Source organism: Asparagus officinalis, chromosome 8, assembly GCF_001876935.1.
Source record: "Asparagus officinalis chromosome 8, Aspof.V1, whole genome shotgun sequence".
Classification (NCBI taxonomy): Eukaryota; Viridiplantae; Streptophyta; class Magnoliopsida; order Asparagales; family Asparagaceae; genus Asparagus; species Asparagus officinalis.
The window spans coordinates 83,342,780-83,354,830 of NC_033801.1; the positions used below are offsets into that span (position 1 = coordinate 83,342,780).

A 12,051-nucleotide genomic window follows, 5' to 3' on the forward strand; every position below is an offset into this window, starting at 1 on the left:
TTCTTGTTTAAATAGCCAAGAGGCTAGAATCCTCTTGCTTTAGATTTATTTCATGCTTATAGATTAGATTTATTTTCTTGTATTTAATTCTTATAATTTATTTTGTAGTTTAGATTTTGTAATTTATTTTGTAGTTAGATTTTAATTTCTTGCACTATTCACCTTGAGGCTAGAACCCTCTTGGGTTTAGTTTTTCTTTTTGTTCATTTTTATTTTTTTTTTGATTCGCCTTTAGGCTAGAACCCTCTAGGGAATCACATTTTTCTAAGAAGTGGATTCAATTCTAGATTACCCATATCTTTAATTGAATCCGCTATCTTTACATTCTTGTTTTTTATTTGTTCTTGATTTTTCCTTCTTGTCTTGTTGATCACATTTATATTATCACTTCCACTCTCAAATATATTCATTTACACAATCATTTTCATCTTTCCACAATCACATTCACTCATCACTCCTATTTATCACACACACAACATAAGAACCGATTTTATATTTTCTCCTACAAAACACCTTCCTCGTGGATCGATATCTTTATACTATAACTTGACACGGTTGTGCACTTGCAACATTTTTTGTACATGTTTATGCCGCATCAAGTTTTTGGCGTCGTTACCGGGTAAGGTACTTAAGTAAGTTTTAATTATTTTGGTTCTTTAACTTGTGTGTTTATTGTGAAGGAAACGCTTGGAGCTTGAAGATCACGGATTGGAGAACTAGGATTTGAAGATTTGCTTGTAGGTAACTCTTCTTTCTAGAATTTTTAATTCCACCCTTTAGATACGTCTTCACAATTAGAGACGATTAGGACTTAAAAAAAAATTATTTTCGTTGACCATAATAAAATTCACCCTCCACTTTGACATTTACTAACAAGATAATAAATTCAAATAATTTTCCCCTTCTCATTTGTTTGATTGTTAACCCTAATTAAAAAAAGATTTTTTTCTTTTCCATCCTTTTTAGTTGCTTTTAATTCATAGGGTTGCATTTCATATTGTTAGTAGGAATTCACCAAGTGATTTGAGCATCTTGATTTGGCACACACTTAAAAATATTTTTAAGGGCAAAACCCCATATTCAAGATAAGGTGAGAGATTTCATCACCCTTCCCTTAGCCCAAAAATTACTAATTCCTCACTACACCACCCAAGTCTAATAAAACTCATTAGACGTTGGCCCTAAGGATTCGAGCTCAATAAGGAACAAAGAATCCTTAAGTGAACCGGTTTAAGTTTTTTTTGGATTAGTTGGTGTCTAAGGCAAGGTTTAGGGGTTACGTAAAGCGCTCCGTAAGGAACGATGTACTTAATTGATCTCTGATCACCCTCTAGTACTATCCTTACCTGGCTAACTACCCGGGTAAAACTTTAATCTTTTCACTTTAGGAGTTTTTGGTTAGGAGCTAGTCTAGTTTCGTTAGGCTTAGCCCTAGAGTTAGAGTAATTGAAAAGTGATTGATATGATTTATTTTAGTTAGGATTTTTCTTTATCATAAAAAAAGTAATTTTCTTTCTTTCCTTAAAAAAAATTATCTTGGTGTATGCAAACTTGGGTTAGGGATAATTCTCATCGTTTAATTCGTTTTGAACCAATCATAGAAATGGCGTATCCTAATACACCCGTTCTTCAAGATATGTGCTATCCCATTAGGAATCCAATCCCCTCTTGCATTAGGCTCCCTGAAACAAATAGAATAAATTTTAAGCTTAGACCGTATTACATAATCATGGTTCCCAAATTCCTTGGAAATAAAACAGAAGATGCATATATTTTTATCTCGAAATTTGAGGAAGTGTGTATTATGATTAAAATGAGAGAATTAACAGAAGATGCGATCAAACTCAAATTTATTCCATTTTCTCTCAAAGACAAAGCAAAAAAATGGCTGTATAGCTTACCCGTAAATTCCATCACTACTTGGGAGGAATTGATCACCGTTTTTCTTAAGAATTTTTTTCCTATCCATAAAACGGTGAAGCTAAGAAACAACATCATGAATTTTAAAATTATCCCGGGAGAACCTTTTTGAAAGTATTTTGACCGATTTAAAGATCTTCTCATCCAATGTCCTCATCACGGTTTAGAAAAATGGCGATTGTGCCAAATAATTATGAGGGATTAGATTATTCTGCAAAAACTTCCTTAGAATCAATGTGCCACGGGGATTTCATGAGGAAAAATACCGACGAAGCGTAGGAATTTTTAGAGAGTCTATCCGAGAAAACAATACAATGGGAACACTGTGATGATAGGGTTTCATCAGTTCCCCATTCTAAGTCTAGTGGTTTTTCCTTGGAGTCAAACATTGCTTCTGAAGCGAAGATGGTGATAATTCTGCGGAGGTTAGAAGCCTTAGAAATTAAGGAACGAGCTCCAGCTCAAATCAATCATGTTTCTGCCCCAGGATGTCATAATTATCAGTCTCATACCCACGTTTCAGAGGAATGCCCTCTCCTAGCTTTATGTAATCAACCGGACAAATGCTCAACTCCAACACTCAAGCTATAGCTAGATTAGAATCCCAACTTGGTCAACTAGCTAGTGCCGTGAGTGAAAGAGAGAAAGGAAAATTTTCGAGTCAACCCGTGGTCAACCCTAAAGACACAGGATGCAGTTCATCCTATGAAGCTCAAGTGAATGCAATCCATTCACTTCGGTCAGGTAGACAGGTCGATAATCAAGTGAGAACTCCTCCAAGTCAAACTTTTGATCCAATACAAATTCCTTCTCCTTCTCCTTCTGAGGAATCTATTCAACAATCACCCCCCTCAGATGACCAAGAACCTGAACCCGAACTCGAGCCTGTTTTTGATAGATTTAGACCAGTTTCTCCCTTTCAAGATAGACTCAGGCCTAGGAAACACTCTCCTCAGGAGGAGAAGATCCTAGAAACATTCAAGCAGGTTAAGGTCAACATTTCTCTCTTAGATGTAATTGAACAAATTCCATCTTATGCTAAATTTTTAAAAGAATTATGCACTAAGAATAGGAGAATATATGTTCCAAAGAAAGTCTTTTTAGCCGTCAATATCAGTGAAATGCTATCAAATCCCATACCTTTGAAACGTAAAGATCCAGGTTCCCCCATCATTTCATGTATCATTGGTAATACTCACATTAATAAGGCGCTTTTAGACTTAGGGGCCAATGTCAATTTGCTTTCATATTCAGTCTACCAGCAATTTGGTCTAGGTGTACTAAACCTAACCAGATGGACCTTACAGTTGGCTGATAGATCTGTTAAGGTTCCTATGAGTAAGTTAGAGGATGTTCTGATTAAGGTTGGAGATTTTATTTTTCCAGTAGATTTTGTAGTCTTGGAAACACAACCTGTTTCCAATCCCAAAGGACAGACACCTGTCATCTTAGGACGACCTTTCTTAGCCACTTCTAATGCTCTCATTAACTGTAGAACTGGTCAAATGAAGCTGTCCTTTGGGAATTTGACTGCTGATCTCAATAATTTTAATCCAGAGGACCAGCCAAATAATCAGCCTCTAGAAATAAATTACATTCAGGAAAGATCAGAAGAAGAAGAAGAAGAGTCTGATTTGAGTTTTGAGGAAATTTTTGATGAAGAGTTTGAGTTTTTAGAAGAAGCAGATCAGATCCTTGAGAATAATGAAACAGTGTTAAACATTTGCTGCTTTGAATTAAATTTTGAAGAACTCTTTCTTGATGAACTTAGATTCTTGGAGAATAATCAACAATCAAATTTTCAGAACTCTACAGAAGAATTGGTTGTTAGAAAACAAAACTTCACAGTACAAGAGTCTAAGTTCATTAAGAAATACAAAATGCATGACACCAATAATACCTACCTTACTTTGTTGTAAGAATTATTAAACACCCCGAAATGCTTGGAATTTCACATTATTGATTATATCATTCTGAATTTATTTATAATCCAGAGAAGAATTTTTACCAATAAGGTAGGATTCAATGTAGAATACGAGCTCTTCGTGTTGAACACTTTATTCTGCATTATTTGATTTATTTATTTCAGAATAATAAAAAGAATTTATTCTTCTCTCATTTGAGAGTTTTTTGTTCAGTTATAAAAAAAACTTTTAAATTCAAGGTGATTCTATCTTATAAAGCCTAAGCTGACCGAGTAATTAAGTCTAATGAGTATTTTCATACTTAATGACCTAAGCCCAATTGGGTTGGGATCTATTGGCCCAAAACTCGTTAAATGATCGTTTAGAAAGCCCGTTAAAGTAGAAAAAAATCACCAAGGAAGAAAGAGTTAAAAATAAATAAATAAATAAATAAAATACTAATAAATGTTTTATATATAGTTATATTTGTATATATGGTCTTGGAAAATATTTTTGATCAAGTAACTTGAATATTATTTTAAACAAAGAGTTAGCATGTTCTTTTTAAAACTTTTAAATTAAATTTCTAAGTTTGTCTTGGTTTTGTATTGCTATAATGAGAAGATTTTCTAGGAAATTTACCTTAGAGTTATATATAAAAATATTTTCTTGAGTAATAACTAGCTTTAATTATCAAGTAAACATAGTTATTTACTAACTTCTTTAATTTGGCAAGATGACCGAATTTTATGGGTATATTCACTACAAACCATCACGAGACTACAACTTGTCCACTAGGGTAACCTAGGGGTTTAAAGGCTTGTTGTATGCGCTAAATACAACCGCGATTCCTGCAAAAGTGAGTTAGGTTTTCTTTCATTTTTCTTTCTTTGCTAGAGGACTAGCAAAAGTTTAGGTGTGGGGGTATTTGATAATCATATTTTATTATAATTTTATACTCTCGTTATCTAGTTTATATGAATAAATTTATTACTAATAATTATTTTTATCTTTAATTGCAGGTTAATCAAAAATAAAAGCACAATATCTCTTCTCTCAACAAAGCCCACTAATTAAATGAATAACTCAAGCATGAAAGCCCAAAAAAAGAATAAATGTTAAAGAAGCCCAAGCCCAAAGCATAAAAGAAGAAGAAGCTGCGGAATGCAATTGCAGCACACTGGGCATCGATGCCAGCATTGATGCCAGCATCGATGCCCGCATCGATGCCAGCATCGATGCTGGTATCGATGCTGGTATCGATGCCATCATCATTCTATTACGAATCTAAGGCTGAAATTCATGGTTTTTGGATAAGATTTCGATCCAAGGGCTCTCATTCACTGATGTTTACTATAAATAGGGGTAGAGAGTGAGGGGTTAGAGATATGAAAATTTTTGTAACTCCTTTTGGAGAGGAGGGCTACTCTTAATTAAGAAGGCCTTCCAAATTTATAACTTTTTGTTACAATTAATAAAAATAATTTTTTTACCACTTTAAATTTTTTTCTTCTTCTCTTTGTTGGATGATGAAGATGAAGATGAAGATGGAGATTAATTTGAAGGTTTGTTTTTCTTATTTCTCTTTTATTGCTTATTAGTTTAGATTTATTTTAATGCTTGTAATTAGATTTTATTTTCTTGTTTAAATAGCCAAGAGGCTAGAACCCTTTTGCTTTAGATTTATTTCATGCCTATAGATTAGATTTATTTTCTTGCATTTAATTCTTTTAATTTATTTTGTAGTTTAGATTTTGTAATTTATTTTGTAGTTAGATTTTAATTTATTGTACTATTCACCTTGAGGCTAGAACCCTCTTGGGTTTAGTTTTTCTTATTGTTCATTTTTATTTTCTTTGATTCGTCTTTAGGCTAGAACCCTCTAGGGAATCACCTTTTTCTAAGAAGTGGATTCAATTCTAGATTACCCATATCTTTAATTGAATCCGCTATCTTTACATTCTTGATTTTTATTTGTTCTTAATTTTTCCTTCTTGCCTTGTTGATCACATTTATATTATCACTTCCACTCTCAAATATATTCATTTACATAATCATTTTCATCTCTCCACAATCACATTCACTCATCACTCCTATTTGTCACGCACACAACATAAGAACCGATTTTATATTTTCTCCTACAAAACACATTCATCGTGGATCGATATCTTTATACTATAACTTAACACGGTTGTGCACTTGTAACATTTTTGGTACATGTTTATGTCGCATCATTGTAACTGAGATTTTGCGTACTGTATACCAGCTATATCGTCACCTATATTTATCATATCATCTACGTATATAAGTAATAAAACTCTGCCACACGATGTAGTTCGAACAAACAGAGAAGCATCTTGATGACTTTCCATAAAGTCCACCTTGAGCACGACATCGCGAAAACACTCAAACCAAGCACGATGTGCCTGCTTAAGACCATAAACAGCACAGTGAGGAGACATACATGTCCCATAGGAATATTAAATCCTAGAGGCGGTTGCATATATACTGTCTCGGAAAAAGAGCCATGGAGAAAAGTGTTTTTGGTTGTCGCTGTTTCGTTCTTCTGCCATCTCACGAACGTGATAAATTGTCTCCCAGAGCTGTTCTCTGTGTTTATTTAGGAATTAGTTCGGAACATCGAGGTTATCATTGTTATGATCCTGCATCTCGTCGAGTTCATATATCTCGACATGTTCAGTTCGAAGAGGATTCTCTATTTTATTCTGCTTCCGATGTTTTTAATTTCCTCCACACTCATCTTAAATTTTGTTCCTCTAACCATTACACTAAAACTTCGAAATTATGATAAGGATCAAGGATTATAGTTTTATATTAGTTCTAACATGCCCCCGCAGGTCGAGCGCCCTTTTTTATGGGTCGAAACATGGACTCACGTAGCGGTGTTAATTTTTAGAAAATCCGTATTTAATTCGTGGCCGGTGGGATTTGAACCTGGGTTGCTCTGGTAACATGTTAAAGTAAGAGAGAGAGAGAGTCTTGGGTAAATTTCCCTTTGAGTTAAATATTTAGTGTACACATATATTTATATAAGTAGAGAAGGGTGAGGTGTGTTCTCACAACCAATGTGGGACTAAAACCCACTACAATACACTATTATCAACACTTCTAAAGTTCATATCTTCATTTGGCTTCTTATAAATAACAGACTACAATCAAAGGAGGTTCTCCAATTAAAAGGTTAGAATGGGGATATTACTTGTTCTTTTTGTGGGATAGAATCAGAGTCTAGAGAACATCTATTCTTTTCATGTCCTATAACCAAGCGAGTATGACAACACTTCATGCGCTACTACTTACCTTTCACTTGGCCAAATTCTTTGGATGAGCTTTTGCATGAGATGAAAGGACTTCTTTGGTCAAGCATTTTTCCCTCTGTTTGTTGGAGTTTATGGACATCGAGAAATAAATGCATTTTTGATCAAATAGATTTCTCTTTCAAGTCTATTATTAACTTGGCAATATGTGGTCTATATGATTGGGCAGGCTTTGGAAGTGGATCTGCACCACAGAAGATAAAAACTAAGCTGGAGGAAGAGCCAATTCGAAGAAGCATTTGATTATCTACAAGTGCTTTGAATGATAATATTTTGTATATATGTACAAAAAATACTTTATGTAGTTTTCACCTTTTGTTTTATTGGGTTATAGAAAATTTAGTTTCTCGTTACTAAATATATAGCTAGTTTTGGTTCTTTCCTATATTTGTGGCAACGGTGAATGACGGCAAGACCCTCTCTTCACTTTCATGGATGTCTAGAAGAAGAAAGTCATATATCTTTAGTCTTGAGAAACTATTTTTTCTATTTCCTGGATACAATTCGTATCCTTTTTTGTACCTATTTTTTTTATTAATACGAATGACAAGGTATATCCCTTGTTTCTTTCTCAAAAAAAAAAAAAAAAAGAAATCTATTGCCATGCCAATGACGGTAACATAGTCATAAACAAAACTCTAACGCCCAAGTTTTAGTGGTTGGTAACAAGGGGCTTAGTTTAAAACAAAGATGTGGTGTAGGGACAAAATTGAGAAAATTTTGAGAGAAAAAAAGTACAAGGACCAATTTGCATATGGAGCCTTAGTACAGGGACCAAATGAGTCTTTTAGCCATTTTTAAATAAAACATTATATTCTCTCTCCCCAAAATCCACTTTCCATCAACTTTCTTCAAAATTTTGAGAAACTAAAAGAGATAAAAATGCTTCGGTGACATCCTCCATTTTCCGTTCAATTTCTAGACATTTTCCAAGTGCCAAACGGGTAAAAAACTAGAAAGTAAAAGTCGTTTTTTAATTTTTGGTCTACTTTCTAGTAATTTCCTAGTTGCCAAACACGTCCATAAAAGTTTATTATTATTTGATAGTACAAAATCTAATATATAAGGTTTCAATCTTTTATTATATGTAAATTGTTTGAAAATCGTTTCCCACTTGTACCCCAACTTTAAACTGGCAGAGTGTATTGTTTTGGACCAGCCTAAAATAACCCTTACTTTTGCGTTCCGTTCATAAGTGAAGATCATGGGCTGAAATAATCAGCCATTAAGCGGGCCAAGTTTATCGGATCCAAGCGTACCCGACCCACGACATAGTTGGGCAGCGAACATACTTGCCGAGGGGTTTCCTTCTTCCTAAACCTCAACAAAGAGGACCCTTTTGGGAAAACCTCCGGGAAAAAAATCCTTCCATATTTCTTCCGGTTCTTTTCCCATCGGAGGCCGTGGCTCCGAAATTTAGCCGTTCCCCCAAAAATACCAGCCCCCCCCCCCCCCTTCTTTTTCTCTTGGAACCATGATGGCCGGTCTCCGCTTTTTGAGGCTTGCTTCTTCTTCTCCTCTTCGTAACAGGTAATGTGCAGTTCCCAAAATACCCCCAGGTTTACAAATTCCTAATATGATTGGTAGGAATCAAGTCACGATATATATAAAATGACTCTGTTCGTCTCAGTGCAGTCGGTGGGTATCCATAATTTCAGGATTCGTTTTTTTCTTGTGTCTATTTTTTTAGTAGCTCATTGCCAACTTCAAATGGTTTACAACAACTGGCATAACCATTTTGGTGCTCTATGTCCATGATTCTAGATGCTCTTTAAGTATGCAGTGCAAATGCAAACTATTCTCTTTTGGCTAATAAATTTGTAGCCAGTTCTTGGTATGCATCGATTCTTTTAAGTCTTAACAAGTAAGACACAATATAATGTGGAGTCTCTGCCCGTGACATTCACCCATGTAAGGGAACTGGAACTCGGACGGTCAGAATCCACTACCTTCACCATAATCTGCGCAAGGTAACAGCTTGCTGGGGGTGGGGCTGCGGTATGCCCTTTGATGATTAAATTAGAATCTGGCTAAAAATGGTAGAAAAATAGTAAGTGTGGCAGAATCCCTAGTAAGAGCTAGGTTAGAGAAAGTTAACCACTGTTCATCACTTTATCATAGGCTTGTACTGTTCATATGTGAGAGAGTGGGAGAATACATGTGGTGACATCAGATCAATTAGATGAGGGGGTTTATTCTTTGACCATTTTCCTTTATTCCCAAGAAGGGCGAGAGGGCGAATGGCAGGCACGCGTGTAGTGCGATATTCTCACCTGGCTAACAGTCTTGTCACAGACCCCTTTAGATTAGTGTATAGTCTGCGTGCCTTTCGAGCCCTTTATAGGATGTCTCGGTCCCGAGCCCGTCTTATCCTGAGCTCTTTATGGGGTTTTAACTTCCCAAGCTCTTATCGAGAGCAGGGTGGTTTTTGTCGAATTACTCTTCTCCCCTCATGTGGCGGTCACGGGAGGATGCGTGGATGCTGATGTGGTATGTAGAGTATTTTTGTGGCATAACAACCGAGAACAAACTTCTCATCCTGTTAATGACTAGTTTGATAATGCTATAAAGTTGATCTAGAGGTGCTTCAGAGATGTTTATAGTGTGTTTCAATTTACTCTTGAGGTGCAGAATAATTATAACACTCTCTTCGCCTTTTGCTACATCTTTTGCAACATGTACAGCCAAAGTTTTAATGTTTTATATATTATTCGCATATATGAAGAAAATATCGGAAGCACTGCTTATTAATCATGTAGCACTTTTGCACTCGAGCTTAGTTTCACTAAGATAATCACTTTATTCTTAAAATGTGAATATGTACTAGAACGAATATGTACTAGAAGTCTAGAAGTATTAATCACACATAACGAACATTTGGTTTTGTGTGTAAATTGCCTATATCTATTGGCCACGCCTGTACCTTTTTTACTTTGACAGTAGCTGACCAATTCAGTGCCCAAGCTTTAGTCTACGAGGCCCAGAATCTATGTACATGAGTTTATATCCAAAAATATGAGTTAGTTTTGAAAATCTGGATCTAATTGCACCCTACTTTTTAACACTTTGTTGAACATGAGATACATATAAACATTCCTTTCTAGAAGCTGTATGGTAACTTAAACCTATATTGTTTTAAGACTCAACATGCTTAGGAGGATCATAGATATCAAATAAAGTGTTGGCTATAAATGAATATTGAGTAAAATGCAGATCTGAATATGTTATTTAAACAAAAAATTACTCTAAATTTCTAATTAAAACATCCATAGCAGTGCAAATTTAGTATTAAATAAATATAATGGCTTAAAATAACTATAGCTCTTGAATTTCCTAGAATTATTAGAAACTTTTTTGCAGAACTTAGTTACATTAGATACATATTAATTGGCGTTGGTTATATCAGCTAGTGCGTGAAGTGTGAACATTTTATTTAGAAGCTAGTATATGTTAGGATTACCTTCACAACGATATAGTATGATACCAATTGTCACGATTTTTAAGATTTATTGTGGAAATGCTTGTGGGAACAAGACAAACGTACGACAACAAAAAAAGGAGTTTTTTTTCGTGGTTCGGTAATAAGCTTACCTTCACGGGAGAAAGGGATATTTCTTTATTACTTGAAGAAGAAGATACAATAATTTCTTTTCTCTTGTTGATCCCTCATAAGCTAGGTTGCATGGGTACGGGTACGGTACGGGTGTGGGTACGGGGCACGACAAATTCGTAAAAGGTAGGGTACGGGGACACGGCTATATATATGCATGTTACGTATAGTTATATGCATTAAAATTAATAATTTACATAAGATCAATATTGTTTTTTATTCACATAAGATCAATATATAAGAAATAGATGTGTAGAAAATACATCCATTGAGTGTATGAGGAGTGTTTTAAATCAAAACATGTCTTATATAATTGAGTATAGACCCGAATAAACGTATACATGTATTCAAGAGGTTTCCAAGAGATTTGGGTGCAGGTACAGGTACTTGTCGGGTATCGGAACGGCTTCCTAATAGAAGTACCCATGTATCATAGCTCATAAGAGTCATCTCCTTTCTTGTAAAACTTTACGAGAATAATTGTTTTTTCTTCTTTTTCTATCTTTTTATCCTCTCTTTTTGGTCCCCCTCAAACCCTAGACCTGAGGGAGTAACCCTATTGATATAGTTAAATTTGTGTCTTCCAAAGCGACTAAAAAATCCAATCAAAATGGGTCTGACTGTGCTTTAAATTGCCGAACTGGTCTGCAGGTAGTCCGACTGGTTTGCCTCTCTGGTGGTGGACCAGCTTGTCTACTGGTGGTCAAATAGGGCAGCCCACCCAACCGGTTTCCTGCTGCTGCCTCCAATTCAAGCCAATACAACAGTATAGCTATAAAAGTGTTACCAGAGATAAAGGAGCAATATAGTTGTGATCCTTTACTTTTCTTTGTTCTTTTTTTCTTTGAAGTAACTCCAAAATGTGTTTCATTTGTTCTTTTTGCTGATCTTATGCCTCAAGAGAACTAAACAGTTCCATGTAGTAATTTCGATTATTTTCCTGCTGTCTTTCTAGATGAGTGTTTAGACTTGGAGAATTTCCAACCTTCATTTTTAGTAAGGCGAGCTCAAATTGCTATGTTAGTTAATTGTGCCAATCATTTGCCAAACTATGCTTATGATTGCCTCATATCGACTTTACAATTTCGGGGGCTAGGAAGGTAGCAACTAGCAAGAACTTAGAGGGTTAACTTCAGATTGACATTTGCTAAGTTAGACTTCTCAAAGGAGAGAGTATTTCCGTATATGGTCCTGTTGGATGGAACCTAACCTTTTGTTTTTGTTGTTTTTTTTTTTCCTTTCTGTGCCCGTGGGGGGGGGGGGAAGGGGGAGAGGTGGG

General features: G+C 35.3%; 1 protein-coding gene across 1 annotated transcript in view; it reads left to right on the forward strand.

Annotated features, from left to right (window-relative positions):
* LOC109821451 (protein SCO1 homolog 2, mitochondrial) overlaps positions 8,640-12,051 on the forward strand; it is a 6,960-nt gene continuing 3,548 nt past the window's right edge. The window contains exon 1 of the mRNA XM_020387636.1: positions 8,640-8,692. Coding sequence (XP_020243225.1) covers positions 8,640-8,692 — 53 coding nt within the window. The remainder of the gene's footprint in view (positions 8,693-12,051) is intronic.